At 31.5% G+C, this 24,486-nt stretch overlaps 2 protein-coding genes across 2 annotated transcripts; one reads left to right on the top strand and one right to left on the bottom strand.

The window, feature by feature from the left end:
- The first annotated feature begins 17,310 nt into the window (after window positions 1-17,310).
- LOC143066791 (uncharacterized) lies at window positions 17,311-20,555 on the top strand. Its single transcript, XM_076239602.1, has 2 exons — window positions 17,311-17,876; window positions 19,440-20,555. Exons 1-2 carry the CDS (start codon window positions 17,311-17,313, stop codon window positions 20,542-20,544), a joined length of 1,671 nt encoding a protein of 556 aa, XP_076095717.1. The 3' UTR covers window positions 20,545-20,555.
- Window positions 20,556-21,294: 739 nt separating this feature from the next.
- Window positions 21,295-23,761, bottom strand: LOC143066554 (uncharacterized). The gene is made up of 4 exons (XM_076239446.1): window positions 23,745-23,761; window positions 23,408-23,507; window positions 22,966-23,232; window positions 21,295-22,203 (listed from the first exon to the last, which is right to left on the bottom strand). The coding sequence occupies exons 2-4, from the start codon at window positions 23,412-23,414 to the stop codon at window positions 21,329-21,331; spliced, it is 1,149 nt and encodes a 382-aa protein (XP_076095561.1). The 5' UTR covers window positions 23,415-23,507; window positions 23,745-23,761; the 3' UTR covers window positions 21,295-21,328.
- Window positions 23,762-24,486: the final 725 nt, after the last annotated feature.

Here is a 24,486-nt window from a genome sequence, read left to right as displayed (position 1 = left end):
CTACAACAACGTTTCCTTTTCACGAATATGACCTACCGAATTAGACTGTCTTCCGGGTTTGTTATAACATGAGCAACACGACGGGTACCACATATGAAGCAGGATCTGCTTACCCTTCCGGAGCACCTGATATCATCCTTAGTTTTGGTGGGGTTCGTGTTGCTTAGCCTTCAGTTTTCTATGTTGTGTCTTGTGAAGTAATATTTGTCTGTTTATCTTTTTTCTTGTTTAGCAATGGCGTTGTCAGTATTTTGAATTAATAGTGTTTCTCATGGTAATTTAAAACTATTTCTGGTTTACACATTTTTCCAATTTAATTTTAGTTTACACATGTCATTTAATCATTTTAGGATCGAACCTGCAGTAGATGTCGAAACACCTGAAGGGACTTATGACGAAATTGCTCATTATACAGAGATTAGTACAATTGATAACGTACAACCCACATCGCAAGGTACTTCATGTAAAACAATACCGAAGAAGTGTAAACTTTCCAATTGTTTTTTTAATACCTGTTAATAGATAGCAATGCGGACAGCCTTAAGGGCTCAAGCAACCAAGTTGTGATTGGTTCGTTTTTTCTTCCATTTATATGACATTTTGTAGTAATGCATTGTCTTCGATCCTCTTATATTTGCAATAAATTTTGAGCTGAGCATTATATTGGAAAATGTTGCCAAAAAGTTACTTGCATGCCTCGGTGCCTCCCTAATTTTTTCACGCTTCTTATATCATTTTTCGTTTTTAGTGGAAAAGTGCCTCAATAATATGCATATTGAACACCATTTTAGAATTCCACACAGCTCAGGTCTTTGATCTAATTATTTGCGTTTGCCAGGTCGTGCATAATGAAAAGCAAAACCTAGATACACTAATGACTGAAATGATTTCTTAGAGGTCCAATTTTTGTTTTGAATTTATAAATAAATTTTTTGCTGATCAATTTTCTTGTTTTTGTGTATTTTTATCTACTCTAGACCAGTGTTTGCCCAAAAGAAAAGGCAACACTCGACATTCAAAGAACAACAACTTCTATATGTATTTCAGTGTTATGTTGACCTGTGTGTACGTTGTGCCTTGGTGATCATTTTTGTAATTAACAATTTGTCAATAGTGTCTTTCTGTGCTTTTTGTATATCATGTACACAATAAGACGTCATCTGGAATTATCGGTAAAGTTGACTTATTCATTCTCGTTCCTCATTTTTGCTGTGTATATATTTCTTTATCTGATCTAACCTTCGTTATAAATGAACACAATGGTAAAAGGGCCACTAGCTGTCAAATTTATGTTTACGGATTGGACTCAAATTATTGTATTCGTTTTACAACAATTTAAAACATGTATCCACAATATAAAATGTATGAAATAAAGTTTACAGGGCATGATGATGATAATATGTCCATAAACACAGATATGAATACATAGCCGAATTCGTGAAATTGGATTCTTTTTATGTCTAATCAATTTCATTTTATGACTAGAAATATATGTTAATGATCAAATTTACCGGTATAAGAATGATTTTTTTGAGAATCGAATCAGTCAATGACTTATCTTTGTTTCACTTTCAATATTGACATTCTATTATTCTTAACAATTCATGCGTAATCGGTTAAAATCGTTCACACGAATACGGATCAATGAGGTCGATTTATTCACTTGCAAGTGAATAATTCATCCTCAATGGTTTTTAGCTGATTTTGACCAAATTGGACCAAACAGACTGCTAAAATTGAATAATTATTCCACTATTTGACTTTCAGTAATGATTGAACAAATAAATATAATTTTATATATTTTTGTATCTCGTAGCTAGTGGCCCTTTAATATATAATCATCATTTAAAGACGACCATTTATTAATAAGTGGATTGACTTTTTTGGCTATATTGATATAAGTGCAGACCTTGTAGGACTGTCATAGTATTGTTCGAAAAAGTAAATTCTTGTAATATCTTGTCATTCCTTCAATAAGTCGACAAACATTGTTGGACATGTTGTAGATCTTGTTTTACTGGTAAATTTGAGTTTCTATTTATATGTTATAGATTTCGTGATAATAAAAGCAATAACGTAAACACAACAAAAATAATTGTACACAAATTTACCAAATGATAGGAATCATCATTTATAAAAGGCAATACGGCCTGTAAAAATTAATATAACAGACCGATTCAAATGAAAAGTATATAGATTTTGGCATACTGAACACGTATGCATCTCGAATTTCTCTACTTTAAGTAGAATTTAAGATAAGAGACATAAACATTATTTTATCACTATGTTCTATTTTAGCCATGTCAGCAATTTTTGTTGAAAACAAGACTAAATTGGATATATAATTTAAACTATATAACCATATGTTGAGCATGGCCAAGTTATGTTTCAATTGGTCCAGTAGGTTCAGAGAATGAAATTTCTTTTAAACTTAAAAATTCAAGGACGACAGACGTCAGCCGCTATGTAATGACAATAATTCCATATACCTCATATGTGTCTTTAAGCTTAATTCTTTTCTTTTTAATGAACACAATTTTTATTTTCAAATGAAAATAATAATATGGGTTTTTGTGTTTTCAGAAAATGACGACTCTATCCTGCCAATGCTCATTAGAGATACAGACGAAGTGTCGGCAGAACATACATCAACATCATCGGACAATGATAGAGAATATTTAGAATATATAGACGATGGATATGAAAAGCCATACACCACGATGGTGGTCACTGATCAAGTAAAAGACGATCATGTATATCTCAATACAAAAAAAGAGTCAAATTACCAAAATGCTATTCCTTTTCAGACTGTTGATTATGGACGTGCTTGTGAATTCTTAGAAGAAGAATCTTTATCACATAAAATAAATGCGCATAATAACCACGAAAATAGGAATCTAGATTATGACACGGGCGACTCTAACGAAACAAATGATAATGTGCCTCGGATTTACATTAATCCACAAAGGAATAAGGCAGAATATATCAACTTGTCACTTAACCAATAACATTATGTTTTTAAATTTATCGTTTTACTTGAACTTATAAACATGATAAAATTGAGAATGAAAAGGGGATATGTGAACACAAATATTGGACGATAGTATACTTCATTAATCTGAAATAAATTTCTAATATGACGACCTGTATATTGTCAACCAGTAAAAAAACTACGGTATATACATACAGTCCAAGACATAGGATTTAGTTTAAACACATTTTATTTGTTGAATTAAAGCAAAATGGATAGGACACAATTAAATCATACTTATGAAGTCTTCATCCAAGACATAGGATGTTTCGAGTCATGCAAATCTTATTCATAGGGGAAAAAAACTCAATCTCTGACAATTAAACCAACGTTTAAAATAGGCATATCTTCATATACCATAATGTTATCACTATTCTAATACAAAATATAGATCATTCAATTTTAGTTATAACTTGTAAAAAGTCATTAAATGAAATTCCATCAAAGTGTTTTATCGTATGATGCAACTAACAAGTTAACGTTATATGTATACTTCCGGTGTCAAATGTCAACACCAGGCGTTTTCAAAATTCGTGCATGCTTCGCAATGTAATAATATTAACCCTTTCCTGTTCCTGCTTTTTTAGTGCAATTTTCTTTATAAAAAAGTGTACTAAATGTTTTGTTCGATACTCCCTTATATGTATAGACATCAACTAAATGTTGGTATTGTTAGAAAGAGAAAACTCAGGGCTTCAAAATCAACCATTGAGATAATGGTTACCATGACAACAGGTCACGTGACCACAGTTCAAATATTAAAAAATCGATAATTTATTTCCTTGTTTTACCGTAATAGTCGTCAATCCATTGATACTACTCGAAAACCAGGTACAAATAGATATTGTTTTTTTCAGCAGAAGTAGCCTTGTATACTACCTTTTTGATTGGTGCAATTTTTTTTTATAAATTATCTCTAAAAATACATTTTTTCTGTTGCTTAGCAACAACTGTATTTTATGAGAAATACTTAATTTTTACTTTAAATTGACAATGATACGCTTAAGAGTTATATTTTCTATGAGCAAAACGTTTTTTCTACCTCCACAAGTAACAACAGCAATTAAGGCATACTCCTTTCCAAAGTGCATCATATGGTTTCCATGGTAACGACTTTTGGAAATTTTGAAAATTATGAAAAAAGTAATAATGCATGGGCCAATTGCATTTTAAGTCAGCGAATTAGTTATGGAAATTTTTTAAGAAATATTGTTGCACTTTCTTCTTATCAAAATAATCTGAAAAGGTTATGAAACTTCTTTTAGCGTCAAATTATATATTGCATAAGTCATTTCATGAATGACTAAGTCTCCATAGTAAGACAATTTCTGACAGTTGAAGGTCAGTTCAGAATTGTGCAAAGGATGGTGCGAAATCAGTGTATTCTGAATTGTCAATATACCTAAAGCATTGACAGTTATATGTAAATTGCATGCATTTGATGTATTAAATTATAAGCATGGTACCTTGCTATAGAAAACTATTAATGTACTCAACATCCAGATATGAGAGAAACTTATTTTAATGTGAAAATTCTAATTTCAGATACAGAATTAATATTAACTCAATTCTCAATACAGACTTTTCAAAATTCATTTAAATAATGAATTGACCTTAAGATATGTCTTCAATCTTTCTCTTCTTTAATCTTTCATTTGTTGACACATACTCTTTTACTGTAGTATCAGAATGCCATACATAAAAACAATTACGGCCTACTGAACAGCACAATGGCACCTTACAAACTGAACAATATGACATAACTTTACGACTTGGTAGTTTCTTCTTATTCATGTGAGCCTCTGCATTACAATAAAGACATTCTGCACGTTTAGATAAAAATAAAGGAAGATGGAGCATAGGCTCAGGCTTACAATTAAATGATTTGACTTTCATCAAAGAAATAGCAAGATTTTCTCTGAATTCCAATTGTCCGAGAGATGAAGAAAACTCAGAATCACCAAACAGCTCAGGAGATTTAGAGACGAAATCTGTAAATAATATGTAAGCATTTACAATCATGATATCTAAACAATGAAAAAATAAGACCTTCCACCAATGATTTTGTGTTCGTATATACGAGGTGTACTTATTTAGATATTGGTTTGATTTGTCGACACCACCCATGTATGCATTGTAATCACTAGTTATTAATGGCTGCTTCGTAATCGATTTCTTCCAAGTTTTACGTGACTGTATTGTTCTATAGCAGGTTGTTACATCTGATCCTTTATGAAGAGGTGAAATAAGAGTTACACATTTACAGTCCTTCCATTGCACATAAACAAAGCTTCCATTTCTGTGCCACCTAAAATCACCTCTACCTACAACTTTTTCCCAATCTTTGCTCTGCTTAAAAACAGATGGCATTGCTGAACTATTGCTACGAACTGCTCCTATTATATATATCTTATCCCGGAGTAGATCTTCTGCTAAATGTTGTGTTGTATAAAACGAGTCAACAAACAACTTGTAGCCTTGCCCTTGTATAGACCGACACAATGACATTACAACACTATAAGCTAAGCCTTTCTTTTTATCTAAGATCTCAGTTCTTTTCTTACCCAAGTAAACAAAAAAATCAAAGGTATAACCAGTAATAGAACAAGCAAGAACCCAAAGTTTGATTCCAAATCTAATTGGTTTTTCCTTAATGAATTGTCTAATTCCTGAAAATTTGTGCTTTGATGCCACCATTCTTTCATCAGCAGAAATTTCTCTATGTGGATGAAAAAACTCCTTAGACTTTTGCTTAACATGTTCCAGTAGATACCTTATTCTTGTGAGTTTGTCATCTAAAAGGAAAGATAATAAACACAATTTAATTTAAAAATATTTATTTTTAAACATAAAAGCTCTGGTATATTAACCAAAAATTAATTTATTTAAATTCAAACTTTCAATTAAATTAAGTTTGAACAATTTCCTTTATCGAGTCACATTATCATCACTTATTGTAAAGCAATCTGATGCAATCTATAGTTAATTCCTGTTGGTAAAATAGTCATCCATCAAACCAGTAATGGGTGACCTTTGATGCTGAAAAAAACCAAAAAAACACAACAGAACCAACATGTCAACAACAACAACAAGCAATTTAAATTATTCAAATAAATTCAATATAATGTGTGTGTGTGTGCTATTTAAAATGCAGTGTCAATAACATATATACTAGATAAATTTAAACAATTTTTTATCAACAAATCCAAACAACTATATTTCCTTACTTCATATTGAAATCATTATATGGTCTTGTAATATGTTAAGATATATAACTAAGGTTTTAACTATATTTCTTTTTATTGTATGTGATATTTAATTAATCATTACTGATTCACAATAAATTTGTAATTGCTTGTTTCTATTCATTATTTACTTAATGTTAATTTTCCATGTTTTAAATATTGAAGTATTTCCAAAATTAGAAGCTTTTCAACAAATATCACATAAAGAAAGACAACTCTTGAAAAGGCAGACAACTCTTTCAATTATAACAATTTTATTTTACTTAAATTCTAAGCAATCCTGACCTTTATCAATATCTCCAGGTGAAGTGACTTGTATGAAGCATAAGATGGCCTGAAATCTTTTTTTAGTCATCACATCATTCACTGGGCAATGATCATATAACACATTGGTTGACCAATATTTCTCTAGTGCACTTAATTTGACAACCGACATATAAATTATAATTCCAAAGAACCTACAAAAAACATAATGTTTAATAAGTTTGTACATATTTTACAAGTATCTATCATTGAAAACACATTGCTAATAAGGTCGTTGAGTCACATATACTGTAATTTTTTTCCTTCTCTATGAATTCATTTTAACTGAATAGCATTGTATAGCTACTGCACACATTTATACATGCAGTACATAAAAACAACTGATTCCTTGTAGACATACAAATACCAACAAATTTCAGAATTTAATTATTACATATCTTTGATATTTTGAAGCTGATTATGCAGTATGGGGTTTTCTCATTGCTGAAGGCTGTACAATTGCCCATACATTCTTATTTCACTTCATTTGAACATTGGTGGGCAGTAATTTAAAAGGCAATCATACCACATCTCCTTTTTTATTTAGCTTGTGATTAATGCAAATTAATAGAGTTGTACTTTTTTTTTTAAATATTAAACATAGAGTGGTACTTTATCCACTTCAATGTAGCTTACACAATAAAATTAATCTTTACATTGAGGTCATTTTGAAAAACATGTTTAAATACCTCAAAAGCTCATCAGTTGTAACAGCTTCCCAAACTCCATTGTCTGTATAGGATGAATATTTTCCAGTGTTTATAAGATAGTTTGCTTGATGGTTTGTAGCAATACATAAAGTTGTTAAAAATTCTACTGTCATGAAAAGGTTCAAGAAGTGTAATGGTGTTTTTAAATGTTGAAGCTGCCTTCTGCAATAGAGAAAGGAGGAAATGAAATAATATAAATAAAACAGATGCTAAGACCAAGGACAACTGTTCATATATAAATTGTCTTTAATCTTTTATCAAATATTGAACTGACAAATAATTTGCCATACATTTGAGAACAATACAATCCAAAATGTGATTTTCATAAAACAATAAAAATATTAATGAAACTAATTTTACACTATCGTCCAAGCATTCTAAAATAAATGTCGAAGTAAGGTGTCAAAGTTAAAAAATATAATTGCATTTCAAGACGTCATAATTATTTGGACTAATCCATTTAAAGCAAAATGATACCAAGGAATAATAATATCTGTCGACAAAATAGTATTATTATTTTACATATTTTATTAGATCATATGTACATGTAACTATAAACACTTTCTTTCTAAAAATTATTCATTCATTAAACTGTAATTATACCTAGTGAAGTTTGTTGTCTGAAACCCAGGTTGACGCGTTGGTTTAAATGGAGTTGTTCGCAAGTCTACATTTCCATTATCCTCTGTATTATCATCCTTCCAATAAATGTGCCTTTCTAAGGGATCTGATATGGACTGAGATGACTGGGAACTACATGTATCTTGAGATGATCTATAAAAAGTAATTGTATTTTTCAATCTGAAAATTATTTCACTTGCAATTTGAAATTTCTTTTACATTTTTGCATCAAATTTCATTGTTATTAGTATCGCACTACCAGGTTGGATAAAAGTGTACTTATTCAAGTTATACACTACTACAGATCCATCATAACCATAATGGACTATTGGACAATATTTGTACATTATAAACATTTTATTTATCAAATAGATTAGCAAAAAAGAAATTCTAATACAAATCACATGTTTATTATCACATGTATCAATACTATATATATTACACAATAATATGGAGCATATATATATAATGCCCAGGACAGCAATCTAACAACACTATGGACATGATAGAGAGTAAAACATGACATCTACTGGTACACTTAAAATCCCATTCGGGTTTACTTGTCTGGAGAGATTTCTTGTTTGGCCACAAACTGAACTTCTGAATGATATGAATTATGAGTAGGCGGCCAAATCAAATAAACACTTTTGACAATAACCAGACAGTGTTACAGAAGTTACAGAACGACAATTGCAAGGAATGCGACAAAGATTATTTCTTTTCCGGATTTTAATAATATACTATCGATTTATCAACTTACAGGGTATCTACATTTGGCGGAGAGTATAGTTCGGCATCATCATCTTCTCCAAATTCCTCTCCTAACAGGAAATCTAACTGGTCCTCCTCATCTGAGGAAATACAATCGTTCTCGTCTTCCATCTTCAGATCTTGTCGGTCAAATTTAAGGTCACATTACTAAAATATATTATTTCCGGAAACAAGCATGAGGGCTATCCGGTTTAAACAAGGACGTATAATACGTCCTTGGGTTTAAAATATTTCAACAAAAAATCAGGAAAACTTTCGATGTAAAATTAGAACAGGTGCGTGGAGAAATAAATGATAATTTAGACATGCGCAATATCTTTACTTTTTTCACATTTACGCAAACGTTTTTTGGGTGTTTTTTTGGCCGATGTCAACCCTTTTTGAAATCGGCGTAACTTATTCATTTCTCATTCTTTCTTCAAAATTCTTTGTGTTATGAAAACTAGAAGAGAAACATATTTTTTCGCTGGTTTTTGTTTTACCTATTTCCCTTTATAAATTCTTCAATTATTTGCCTATTTAAAAAATACGGCTTTTGTTACATTTTCACTTTTTTTTTTAAACGAGCAGTCAGAAAGAATCGATTTGAATGTTATATTTTTGTCAAAAAAATTAAAAACAAATTATATATTCAAAAAGCTTTACATTCAATCTTTAATTAAATTATATTTTTTTATAGTTAATATGAATTTATAAATGAAATAGAGCAAGTTAGTTGCATAAAAACGAAAACGTAATGTCGCAAGATAAAACTATGTTTTTCGTAACTGTCACATGCACTTTGAAGCCATTTTATTCCCCAAAATTGCTGAAGAAACGAAATAAAAACTACACCATGAAAAAAATAAAGATCTCAGCTTTAATTTGGTGTACCCCCGAAAATTGGGGGTACATTTTTACGCAGACTGTGAACATTTTAAATAAAAAGTATGCCAAAAAAGGAGCTATCGGTACGAGAGTACCGATGGGAACGTGAAGGGGTTAAATAAAGAGTACATTTTTTTTTACAATGTGTTTTGTTTTAAATTTTTATTGAATAGTATGATATTATTAATATAACTATTTAGGGGAACAAAACATAACTACAAAACAGTATCTGGTGTATCATATGAGAGTAGCCAAATTGCACCTATTTTGAAATTTTTTCACCTACATGTATATACTATGATTCAAGGAGGGGGTAATTCCGTTCTATGTAGTTTTTACCATATGGTTTCAAAAAACGCGAACGGGAGGGATTGTTCTTGAATTTTATATGATGACGACATAATCTTTAAATCAGTTTCATTGAGGTCTGGAGCTGTCATGTCAGTAACTGCAAGTAGTTCACTGTTAATTTATGTACCATTGTTCTTTTGTTACCTATTCTGACATCGGACTCGAACTTTTTTAAAATTAAGTTTAACTCTGCGTATTGTTCTTTGTTTTTTTTATTCTACATTTGCTAAAAGTAAAAGGGAGGGTTGGGATATCTCAAAACAAGTTTGACTCAGTCTCATTTTTACGCTTGTCCCAAATCAGGAGCCTCTGGCCTTTGTTAGTCTTGATAGTTTTTTTTTCACTTACTGTGGATTCATTTATATTCGCTGAATACAAATTTTCGTGGATTTCGTTGGTACAGGTGAACCACGAAATTAAATATTCAACGAATGATTAATGTTCTATAGGCTTGTATACAGACTTCAGCAAAACCAAACCACGAAATTCAAATATCCACGAACATGCAAGTGTTCCATAATCCACGAAAATTGGTACCCACGACATTAAATGAATTCACATTTTTCCCCATTCCATTCTCAATTTTATTTCACTATTTAATTTTGAATCTATATTAAATCATAAAAAATGGGTTTGGACAGACCTCGAAACGATCAATGATTCTGTAATGAGGAGTACACAATTTGCAGTCATTTCTAATTTAAGAACATTAAAAATCTAATAACAAATGTATTGTTTTATTTAAACTTATATTTGGAAAAAATTGTCCATGCTTACTTTTCATTTATCAAACTGATGATTGAAACATCTTTTTACTCAATTTTTAAAGATGACTTATTGTAGACGTTTCCGTACAATTGACTTTCCCAGTGAACATGGCATCTATATATACAGTGAACATATAGTGTATATTTGAACATATTTACGTATGTTGAATACCGTGTACAATGTGAAATCATAAAAGTACAACTTATTTAGTCTCTTAAGAAAACTTGTAAGATTTTAGCTGCTATATTAGTTAAAAGTATGCGATTTTGGTACTCGGTGCAATTTTGGTTCTGTGACATAAGGGGTTTCAAGGTTTACCAAATTCGGCTGCCATCCTTTTTTACGCGGCTTTGTATTTGACCAGAACAGTCAGAATTATACTGTGTAAGCTTGCTCTCAACATATATGCAAATCAAAGGAATTTACTCAGGAAAGGAAATGACTTATTCCTACACATAAAAGCTTTTTCGGCGTAATTTTACAATATTGAACGTTATATCTTATATATATATAAGAAGATGTGGTATAAGTGTCATTGATACAACCATCAATTCAAATCACCATATATGTAAGATTGTAGACACTATAGGTACGGTCTTCAACACGGAGCTATGGTTTACACCGAACATGTTAAAAAAGAGATGTGATGTAATTTCTTATAGCAATTATCTTATAGTATATATTATAAGTTTTTATGTGATTTATCAAACAATTCAGATCACATGTAAGGTTCATCTTGGCTTTAATTGCCGTGTTTACATCATACAATTAACTCTTGATTGCAAGCAATAAAGGCAACAGTATTATACCGCTGTTCAAAAGTCATAAATCGATTGAGAGAAGAAAAATCCGAGCTTCAAACTAAAACCCAGGGAAACATATCAACTAAAAGCGGAAAACAATAAAACAACAGACACACGAAGTGCAACACAAAAAAAAACACAAACAAACAAACGGCAATGCAATATACATATAACTATAAGTTAACAAGTACCATATTCCTGACTTGGTACTGTAAATTTTGCAGGACACGAAAAGGACATGGAAAAATCTGTTCATATGGAAGTTTTACGACCTATAGCATGAACTAGATATATATTAAATTCAAATACATTTTATTTCTGTTAAAACTTAATTCTTTGTTTGCACTTATTTCGTTTATACAGAATGGTCCAACATTAAAAGAGTTTGGGGTAGGTATGATAACTACCATATAGGTAATAATAGAGGTGAACTGTATGGATTGGTATTTACTGTAGCGGGACTACAAGAGGCGATCTAAATTGTTTTACTGAGTGGACAATTGCGTAAAACTCAGTAGAGTTTTTTCAATTAATAATCTTATAATTTTGTATAAACACTTTTGGCGAACAGGTTTGTGTCCACAAAAACCAATTAAAACATAAGGAATATCGAAAAAATCCGCTACGTGAACATCTAGATCAATTAAAGTAATAGAGAAATCGATTCATAAGGAAATAAATAATGCATTATTTATCAAGACATTTAACTCGATGTTATATCCTCAACCCCCATCACCACGTAAACAATTACATAACGTCATCAAATATTCTTAACAATAACAACGTAGCATTCTTGCATACAAATAGATAAAAGCCCTAGACATAAAATATAAAAATAATACTGCAGCTATTCTATTTTCGCAGTCAAATTAAATTGTTATTTTTAGACACTGGACGTACATCGCTTTGTTTACGTCGCTGTCAATGAATTTAATTTATGACGTCGTTAAGGTACGTCGTTCACCCCAAATACAAAAAAAATCAAACAGGTATAGTACATATGGAACAGTTGTAGGAGTAGCAGTATATAAAAAACTTTACATACCTTGTCTCTAAATATAAAGTTTATTTGTACAGTCCTAAGAAACAGACAGAAAGCAAAGCTTTGTAGAGTACTTCTATTATGTATGGAGCCGGGTATAAACATTTTTTTCTTTTGAGCTGATATGTGATCTGAATGTTTCATTGGCAACACATTCAATTGAAAATACTGCATAACGTAAATAAACAATTTTAAATGAAAGTATTCTGTTTTCAATGTGCTGAGTATTTGTTTTATATATTTGTTTCATGAAATCTGAAAACGTACAGTGAAATTTCTTCATAGACAACTCTTTCACCAGATAAGAGAAATTGTTGTTTCCTTGGTTACACCAATATGGATACTATATTAGGAATGATATATACATTGGCGGATCCAAAAGGGGGGGAGGGTTCCGGGGTTGGAACCCAATTTTTTTTGGCCGATCAATGCATTTGAATGGGGACATATAGTTGGTAACCCCCCATTTGCCCTTTTTAAAATGGATGGATCCGCCCCTGTATATAGATCATATTTGTACTCAGTATAACTTAATTAGGTGTAGGTTGTTTTAGTTTTCTACTTATGTTCACATTAAAAAATAATGAAACATTATTTTCTTCTTCAAATCTAAGTATATCATCATAACATTGTTATCCATTTATTTCATGTGTTTGAGTTTTTTGCTTTTGACAATGTATTGACAATGTATAGCTTTTACTTTTTTTCAAAGCATGATCGGGTTTTGAAAAAAAAATTTCTGCAATTTTGCGAAATTAGATATCAAATAATAATGAAAACAAAGGATTTTGTATCAAGACAAAATACCCCATAATTTGTGTAATTGAAATGATGGTATATCTGGTCTCATTATGAACGTTAATAAGGTTACGCCTAAAATTGAGAGGACATTCAAAAATGTCCTCAAAAAGAGTATTTTTCACAATTTTGAAAACCACCGAAAGGTGTAGTACCACCATTGATTTTCCCTAATTAGTCTGTGTTAAATTTGCGATTTTCAAAAAAGTGTGCAGAACTTATCTTTGTATCAAATAAAGAAATACTTTGCATGAGTATCATGTTCAGTACTATACAAAAAAAATCACAGAAAATTTCATTGCATACAAAAAATTCTAATATGACGTGCTTCTTTAGCTTTGTAAAGAAACCATACTTTATTATCCAATAAAATTAGTTTGCACATGCGTATATTGACTATGGCAGAAAAATGAATTTCGTCAAAATGGTATGCATTTAATGTATTTCCTTAAATTAAAACACTTTCAAACACTAAAATGATACACATTTTGTTACTAATACTTTAACAATGACAACAATGTGTTACAATTCGTAATTGAAAATAGTTGACCTAGATACAGCAACGTCCATGTTGGCTGTTCTAACTTCAAAACCCCTCCCCCTAAAAACACGTTTCATCTCTCCTGTTAAAAAGGCATGTCATTGTACATTAATTTCATTGAAACATATGTTCCGACGATAAAATATAAAATAAAAAATAGGTTACTATTACTGTTGTACTGAAATGACAAAATTGTTTCATATTTCTGATAAAATGGATTGACCCTAGCAGGGAATCGAACCCCATTCTCCTATAAAAACAAATAGGCGTAATTACCAATATACCACCAAGGTTTCCAATCCATTTTACAAACGCAACAAGATTGTCACCCAGTATTAATTTTAATCTCATTCATAAATACAGCATTTGAAATCGTCAGATGCACAAAGGCGTGCCCTTTGATCAACTTTAAAAGGTGTAGCCACCGCAAGTATAAATGGATTTCTGTCAAAGGGCCCCTCCTGCCAAGTCTCGAATGTCAGCACAACTTTATCAAGAAATCCTCTATCAGATATGAACATATTTACCAATGCTACAATATTAACCGGCGGAATATTTACGATTAATTTAGTAAATAAAGACCTACCCGATTCTCCTTGTGCGTCCACCGCCATTGACGATTGACTTGAAAATGTGCGTGTCAGAAATTGACTTCAAAGGAAAAGACTGTTGAAATATAACTTTTCTGTTATATTGTGACACAAATATTGTTTTAGTTAATAAATTAATTTATTAATATCTGTTTCAATTTTGAATTTTAGAAATTTATACAACTTTGCCAAATCAAACTGGTATGAACTAGTTGGATAAAAATCGACAGGAAGGTTGATGGAAGAGCCTACAAAAATACCGTACACTTTATACACAGCGAACATAGATATTACCGTAATTGTCCTAATCAGAATCGAAATAATTGATGCCAGCTATACTTTATTGTAGTTTTAACATGGGTAGGCATTATATTCGTGTTATTTTAGCCCTCGCTATCGCTCTGGCAAAAATAATCACGAATATAATGCCTACCCATGTTAAAACTACAATAAAGTATAGCTGGCATCAATTATTTCTTAAATAACCATCACTGAAAATTAACCATACAATTTTCCCCATTATTTAAACTGTGTACAAGCTTTAGTAACCATGTAACCTAAAGTTTCCAAAGTATTCTATAGTAACCCCAAATTAAAAAATAATAATGGTGCTTTGAAATACTAAAGACATATGTTTATGACACAGAAATGTTTTACTGCAATAAAATGGAGGATTAATTTATCTACAGCTGTCAAATTCAATGTCAAATATCTTTTTTCAACCTATTTTTCTATACAACCCGATGTGACGTACCGTGATTTTGTGGTAGTGCACCTAAAGAATTGAGGGGGCGGGGAATATGTGTCATTGATTGAATTTGATATATGCCTTTTTGTGCTTCTTCTAAATATTGTTTGTTTTTATACTGATTAAGATTATAACACAATGTTTCTACATTTGGAAATGCCTGTACCAAGTCAGGAATATGACAGTTCTTGTCCATTCGTTTTTGATGCTTTTTGTTATTTGATTTTGCCATGTGTTTATGGACTTTCCGAATTGATTTTCCTCTGAGTTCAGTATTTTTGTGATTTTACTTTTGACTGCTGTGTCCCTTTTTTGACATTTTTATCTTTTTTTTTACACATCGTGGTCAATATAAGTGAATTTGATGCAACTGTAATACAAGTGAGAGGTTTAGCTAGCTATAAACCAAGTTCAATTCTCAAGTTTTCTACATAAGAAAATGCCTGTACTAAGTCAGGAATATGCGAGTTGCTGAGCTTTTGATTTTGCCAATTGATAAAGGACTTTCCGTTTAAAATCATCCTCGGAGTACAGTATTTTAATGATCTTACATTTTCCATGGTTGAATGTGCTGTTGTAATGGGTTTTGCTGTTCGTTGTTTCTTTTGTCAAGTAACGTAGGTGTGTGAGGTTTGAAGAAAATCCATGATTATGTTCGATGCACTTCCTATGAAGAGTTTAAACAGTTACAGAGAACCATTTTTAGATTGTCCACCCATCTATTACAGTTTTAATAATAATAAGCAAAAACACATAAACTTCGTAAAAATCTTCTCTTTAAGGCAATAAGTTTTATATAGGTATGACTGAATATTAATGTAATTAGACTTATTTGATGGTCTCCTTTTGCTGATCATTTATGCTTTTAAAGTTTATATCATTTTCGTGCAATAACTCTACTTACTGCAAAAAGCAGTCTACTGAAGATTTTGACATGTTACTTGTTTGTAGAACTTGGTATGCATATTCCGTTTGCTGTTGAGATTTTTGCCGATCTACGATCACTTTCAATATAAAAGGATTAAACGACAAAAAACTGACAAAATTTGACATTCATGGTCAATAAATCATGCAGTTCAGAAACCGACATTTGTCATTTAAATAATGGACAGTGTATCCATCGAAAAAATTTAGGTATTTCTGTCCCTCACAAATTTTCTCTATTCATATTGCAGATTTTTGTACACATTATTAACTTTTTTGAATACAATTAACATTTAATTGCAAGTAAAAAGAGGAACCATAAAAATGTGTGTACGTAAATGTTGCTTTCCAATTTAAATCAAAACACGAACACGAATTGTCAAGATAAAACATTGTGTTGTTGTTATTTCATTACGTTTTAGCAGCAAAGGAACATAACATTTAAAAAAAAATCTAACATAATAGGATAAAGAATGTATCCAAAGATCAATAGAATTTATCCGTCGTATTTATACATTATCTATTTTTCTGTTCATACTCTTTCCAAAATTTGAGGTAATTTTATTCAGGTAATTTTGGCTCAGCAACACAATGAATTTATTTATAGTTCATAACAAGACACAAAATAACAAGATCTTTAATTGTTATCATTTAATGACATGTGGGCCAAAGTAATCTGGAAAACTAGTGAAAGATTATTTACGATCATTACTTTAACAAGGACGTTACTTTCTTCTGCACCATTTTCATGAAAATATACATTTTATTTGGTATTGATAAAAGAAAAAAATAACAATTCATTTTGGCTCCAAAAAAGTTCTACAACATTTCTAAATTTGAAAAGATTTCGTAAAGCGTTTTCATGTTAATGAACAGATACTGTAAGACAGCCGAAAGCCCGACCACCTAAAACCTGCCCGTCCGCCGTACAACCACGAATCATTACCTGATGTTGCTGTTGAAATCCGGTTAACAGTTATTTATCTATACTACCTTTGCTAGTAATATGGGATAATTGTGTAGATTAAACAATTATTTCATTCCAGGTCCTTTTATTTTTGAAATAATTAATATAACCAACAATGAACGATCACGTCCAATCCAATACAAATACCAATATAATAGACAACTTTCGAGTTAATCCATTCCGTATATTTTCGGCACTTAGTTTGTACCTAAGTCATGTGACACAGGGGCATGTTCATTTCCGGTAAAACGAAAATGTCCTTCAAACTTCAAAACGTAAACAATTTGAAAGGTTTTCTACAAAAGAGAGGCGTAACCTGTTACTTTTATAGAAAAGATCATCTGGTTAAACTTTGTGATCTTGCATTGGAACTTCAATTGCCTATATTGAACGAGGAGAACGACGTGGAACCTGACATCACTATTTCAAGTTTGACAAGGCGTACACTGGTTATCGGGGGAAAGGAGGTCATAGCTCCAGAGGTTTCGAGTGTTGTGTGGTCAGCTGATCTTAGATTTATTCCTAACATTGAAATTGGGGACATATTGGTATACATGCTGAATTATTGTGGTTGGTCCGGTGACAAACTAAAGAGTTACAAAAGGGACAATGGTTATCAACTATTTCAAGCCAACCATATTGATTCTGTCAAGATTAGTCCTCAATTTGATGGCAACTGTTATTATGTTGGTGGTACCTGTGTTCCAGAGACAAGGCAGAAAGAATCTCCATATGATGTATGGATTTTGGTTAGACCCTCTGGTGAAATTGTTTCTGGCGGTTGTTCTTGTGTTGCGTAAGTGTCTCCTTGTTGCAGTGATTCTTCTTTCTAGTTTGTTTAGAATTTTATTGTTGTTCACATTGTTCAAGGTTCAATATATTTTCAACTAGGTTGCTTTGTGTTCAGTTGTTTTCATGAATCAGATTGCATACAGGCTACCAGGAATACTGTTGTTTTCCCCTTCTCTTTGAATATACATGTATGGAAAGGTACAGGTATAATGTTTTATCAGTGATCTCAATAAATATCTTGCTCTTTTTCCTTTTACTATGTTGATTTAAAGCATATAAAATAGTTAAGTCATATCAACCAGTGATCATGTTGAATGGATTGACTGCTTCTACATGTACATGTACATTTCTGATTACATGTACAAAATGTAGTTCATGTTACACATTCTGTAGCTGATTCATCTTACAAAGTTTTAAATTGAAAGTGTCTCTTGATAGCTTTTTTTTAGCTAGAAGACCATGAAGACAGTTATTTTACTCATTTCTTAACAAGACAATTGAAATTTAATCAACCTGGAGAAAGTGGCAATCTGAATCGTTAGTTTCTGTGGCAAATGATAGAAACATTGAAGTGCACTTTATTTTTAAAACAGTCATTTCTGTCGTTTCTCTCACTAGCTTCATTATTTCAACAATGTGAATGATTTCTGTATTTTCTAATGCCAGACATGATGCGGATATGTTGAAGTTTGAGAACCAGATGTAGCAGAATGTGGTAAAATTTATTTTAAGTTGAGTGAACAAAAAAGTAAATATGTATTTTATACTAATTTAAATTATATACATTCATCCTATTCTTTTATTTGTTTTCAATGTAAGAATTTGGCTTAAATAATATGAGAACTGAAGTTGTTGTCTAGTAAATTTTATTGGACACTAAGATACAACAGACATGAAAGTACTAAACATGTCATCATGGTCATTCAAATGCACAGAAAAGAAATGACACATTACTACTGATATACTCCTAGCTTGTGCGTTCAACTTACTTGCAATTATAGAAATATTAATATAAATATTGTTAAAAATGAAAATCACATGTACATCATAGTATTCATTGCATACATGGTTCCATTATACATGCAGGTTTTTTTTTTATGGTAGCAGTATTCAGAATTAAAACATGTAAAAATTTATTCCAATTCTATCACTGAATTCTATGATAACTACTCTTTGCAACTCCTGGCTGATGAAAAATTGGGCATACACAAATGATATAAAATGATACATGTCAATCAGTGCCAATAGTAACACTTTTCTTGAGTCTATAAAAAAGAAGATGTGGTTTGATTGCCAATGAGACAACTATCCACAAAAGACCAAAATGACACAAACATTAACAACTATAGGTCACCGTACAGCCTTCAACAATGAGCAAAGCCCATACCGCATAGTCAACTATAAAAGGCCCCGATAAGATAGTCATTATGTTGTTATAAAATTTTATTATTTATATATAAGATCTATTACCTTCTTTCAGTGAAGTTTATCTAATCGTGCTAATTAAACTAGTCTTGTCTGGTAGAATTCAATGAAAGGGGTTTGCAAAATGCACTTTAAATTTCAGAGGTAACGGGGCATGCAAGCATTGTATTGCTTTGCTGTTTTCCATTGAGAGTTTTAGTGAAAGACACAGAGACAGGTTCACACAAGCATGTACAGATGTGGTATGCACATGGGATAAACCTAAGAAGAAATCAGAGCCAATGGAAATTGATGAAATGGAAATTAGGCGGGACACTTCAACAAAGCTTAAAAGAACCCCCATGACCAAAAATTACAAACCAGCCAGTACAATGGAACATAGAAGTATTGAAAAAGACTTGTACAAATTGTTTTCAGGCACAGACTCCCTTGTGTTACAAGTCCTCGACCCGCCAAGTGATGCATCTGAGGATGAAGCAGAGGCTGAAATCCCTACCCTTTCTGATGCTGTATCATCTTGCTCATTGTCTGAAGGGAAATCTTTGGCAAGTTATTTGCAAACTGTCTATTCAGACAGCATAATTTCTAAAATTGAGGAATTAACAAGGGGGCAATCAGACAATGATGCATGGTTTGAGCATAGGAAGGGTAGGATAACAGCTTCTTTGTTTCATTCTGTCTGTCATTTCAGATTTAATGATAAACCTACCAACTATATTTTAAAGAAATTATTAGGACAGGAAAAAATGTTGTCATGTCCTTCAGTTAACTTTGGCAAAAGGAATGAACCTGTGGCTAGACAATTTTACAATGAAATGTATAGGACAAAACACAAAAATGTTCAAATTGACAATTGTGGTCTTTATGTTTGTACAGAGTTTCCATTCATGGGAGCCACCCCTGATGGAGTAGTGTCTTGTAGCTGTTGTGGGAAGGGTTTATTGGAAATTAAGTGCAGTTTTATGCATCAAAATGAAAACCCTCTAGATGCCTGCTTAGACTCTCATTACCATGTGTACAAAGATGAGAACAATTGTCTAAGACTAAAGGAATCATCTTCATGGCATACCCAAATACAAGGTCAGATGGGGATTTGTAAAAGGCAATGGTGTGATTTTGTATTTTTCACAAAGAAAGGTATTGCAGTCGACAGAATTATTTTTGACAAAAATCAATACAATGACATCATTGTAAAATGTGAGAAATTTTTCCATAAATATGTTGTACAAGCTATACAATCTGACTAAATTACCATTGAGTGACCATAATGTAAAAAGAAAAGTGCAAGTAACAGATGCCGTCAATCAAAGTATAATTAACTGTTTAAATAGATAATATACATGTATCTAAAAACTTTACAATGTCCTACATGTACTTTACATTTGAAAAAAACATGTTTTTTTTTACTTTATTCAATTTAAAAGCTTTTAACACAAGCAAGACTGTACATGTACCTAAATTTAATATGATGCATACAAAAAAATATTCCAGTTTTGTTAAATTGATAAAAATGAGGAAGAAAATTATTATTTTTACTCTTGATGGTACATCTTGATATTAAAACACATTCTAAATAAAGGGTATAATTGAATTTCCGTGAAAGGTTATTGAGGATTTCAATAAAGTTTAAAGATTACATCTAGATGGTTTGTTGAAAAAGTAATACAAAAAACAATTAATGAAAAGTAAGACAGCAATCAATAAATAAAAAGAAATAGTGGCATTTAAGTGCAATCTTAAATTAATTTCTCAAATATTTTTTTTTCAATTTGAAACATGGAAAGATAAGCAATTCTTTTGCCTAACTGTAACTGAATTTCCAAAAAATATTTAACTGAAATATAAGAGATGTTTGTAGCTGAAAAAAAGTTTTCAATGATAAACTAAAAGCTAAAAATTCATTTTTAACCAGTAAACACATGGATTTAATAAACCATATATATATTTCAAATAATGAAGATCTTGTATATTACATGTATGTGTATGAAAAAGAAGAAACTGTAATAAACAATGTGAATTTCAAATTTCAAATTATTTTTTTAATAAAGGTGATTGAAGGTTACACAGAAAACTGCAAACTTTGGTTATTTGATTTGACAATGGTTTAAGACTCAACGGTAAAGTATTTGATAAAATCTTGAAATTCTTCAAGCGTCCAATGGCTCGTTCCACATGAATTCTCTGTTTAGCAATTTTTTTAGTTTTTGTAATATCTCTACTCAAAAGACATCTGCCTTTTCCTTGAGCACATTTTTTGGTGAAAGGAGGAATGTTCAGAGTTGCTTTCCTTTCCAGTAACAAGTCGCGAATCAGGAATCCTCTATCTGCCATAACTTCATCTCCTGCTTTGATATTATCAAGAAATCCTGAATGCTCTGTGATGTATCTGTCCGATACATTACCACACCATAAATTCGAAACGAAATTAAATGCTCCAGTAGGAGTAATAGAAACAAGCATTTTGTATGTATTGTGCTGCTTGTATGTGCTGTATGTACGGGCTTGAGCTGATGGTGTTGTCGGCTTCTGAATAAATATCTCGGTACAGTCAATTATACATGTTGTTTTAGGAAAAGTTGTTCTAAAAGATTTTGGAAGATGTTTTCTGACTTTTTTGGAATTTGGCCACTTTAATAAAGGAGTAAAAACAGTATTCATAAAATTGATCCAGGTTGAAAAAATTTGTGAAACTCTTGACTCTGAAATTCCAAAAATATCTCCCAAAAGAAATGAAGGTAAAGCCAACCTGATTTTCAAAAGTGTAATTAAAAATTCATTGTACCGAGACAGTTTTCTTGAAGGACCAGGTTTTTTTGTTGAGCTCTCTAACTGGTATTTTGCATCATGATGTGTTCCTTCATGTCCCCTCCAGTACTTCAATGATGGGGATGCCTTGTCAAGTATAGCTGAAAACAAATAATATTTATCAGTCTATGGCATGACACATTATTAATCTTAAAAATAAGAAGAAAGAGCCATAAAAGTCAATAAAAATACATTGAACAAGGTCAAAGGTGATGTTATAAATATGATGAGTTACACTTTGTCTTTGTGTGTTGAACCTGTTACAAAAATAAGTGAAGATAATGAATTTTGCTAACACAGGCTCATATGGAAGTGAAAGGTTTAAAGTATCAATATAGAATGATTGGTATAGGTCAATTATACAGCAACACAGTGACAAAATAAACTAATAAACATATACAGAACAACAATGTATAGTCCTCAGTTATATTTTTTGTTATTACATGTACATACCACATGGTCTTCATAATTTAGAATCATTTAAATATAAAAAAAGAAGATATGGTATGATTGCCAATGCGACAACTGTTCACAAGAGACCAAAATGACAGATGTTGACAACTGTAGGTCACTGTATGGCCTTCAACAATGAACAAAGCCAATACTTACAAGAAGATTCAAAAGATTTGCCAAGAATCATGTTAATATGAGATTATTTTCAAATGCTCATTTGAAGTTTTTTTATATTTATGATCAGTTGAATGATTTGATTTGAGTTGCAAACAGTATAAAGATTCTCACTAGAGTGTATTTGAGACTTGGAGACGTTAAAATCTTTCAAAACTGTCTGACTGTTTACTGCAAAGATGATGGGAACCCTGAATTTACATGGTTTAATGCAAATTATTGTATTTTGTATTTACCAAATATTCCAAGAAGAGCCATTACTGAAGGAATGCCAAGGTATGATGACACATTCTTGTCTGTAGAAGTAATTTTGTCTACAAATTCAGCAGTCAAACAAGGTTTTTCTTCTGTCTTGACTAAATTCTCCTGGTCAAACTTCATCTGCTTTATGTTAGCCTCTAATTCAAATATATCATTCATTGACAAATCTGTTTGGGTCTCACTGTCACAAAATGTAGGACGATAAGGAATTGGATTTATGTACTCATGATGTAAAGGCATCTCTGAAAAATATTGTATACTAAATTAAGTCTTAATTCTTTAAAGTAAACCCAAAGAACAATAATGTATTTTTCTAGCTATAAAATTAGACAGCATGAAGAAAAACATACATTTTTCTTGCAGTTAGATATAATTTTGGGTACACTTTAATAGCTTAAATCATGTAAATAAACTTACGAAACATTGTTTCACTGCTAGTTTGATTCTTGGTGGTTTCTACAGTCACTTCATTTGAAACTGGCAAAAATATAGTATGACAGTTGCCTTCTTCATCAACCTGCAATAAGCAATACATATTATTTAATATATTCGGTCAAAAGCTCCTTAGAGCTTGTGTTGCTTATTTGTACTCATGCCGAAACAAAATAAAGTTTTCTTATCTTATCTTATCTTATAAGCCCCAAAAGGATAAGAACAATTATATAATTTTCTACCTGGAGTCTTATTTTCAAACTGTTCAAAGAACAGAAAAAACTTGTATTAAAATTTTTGAAACTTTAAAGAAAGTAGTTACCAGGTATGATCTTGAAGTTGTCTTTTTATGTTGGGAGCCTCTCTAACATCAGTATCATTGCTGTGTGAATGTGGTGTAACTGTGGTTTCCCTTTTCAAGATTGAAGATTTTCCCCTTTGGTCATCAACTTCCTTATAGTTATTATAAGCGAAAAGCTCTGGATACGGGTGCAGCACACTTGGTTCTCCATCAATAAAATGACGAGAACACAGACGGGAGAACTTGCCAGGAACAAAATTATCTCGCCTTATCAAGTCAGTCCATCTCTTTTTTTGATATGCAAGTATGGGAAACGGGAAAAAACGTATGCCTGCCATAAATTCGTATCTTCCTCGTTTCCTTTCGTCGGCATTGCAGCCCTCCGCTGCACAGTAAGACTTGGGCATGCTTTTCAATTGCAAATTTCCCGGGTTTCCAATGTAAACAATACAAACCGGAAATAGACATGCCCCCAAGTTCATTGATATCACGTGACTCAGGTACAAAAGAATCAAAGAAACATTGACGGAATGGATTAACTCGAAAGTTGTCTATATGTTAAATATAGTTTGGTGTTGCATATATGTTCCATATCTCCTTCCTTCCATAGAAGAACTATCATGGGTAATGAGATGAAAGAAACTATCATGGGTAATGAGATGAAAGAGGGAGGACATGTAACACACTGTATCAGTACAGATCTTATGTGATCATTTGCTTACCTAGTTTAACAGCCTGTTCGTGACTGTTCTTATTGCAAGAA

Source organism: Mytilus galloprovincialis, chromosome 3 (genome assembly GCF_965363235.1).
Source record: "Mytilus galloprovincialis chromosome 3, xbMytGall1.hap1.1, whole genome shotgun sequence".
In the NCBI taxonomy this organism is placed as follows: domain Eukaryota; kingdom Metazoa; phylum Mollusca; class Bivalvia; order Mytilida; family Mytilidae; genus Mytilus; species Mytilus galloprovincialis.
This window is presented reverse-complemented; position numbering and strand designations above follow the sequence as displayed.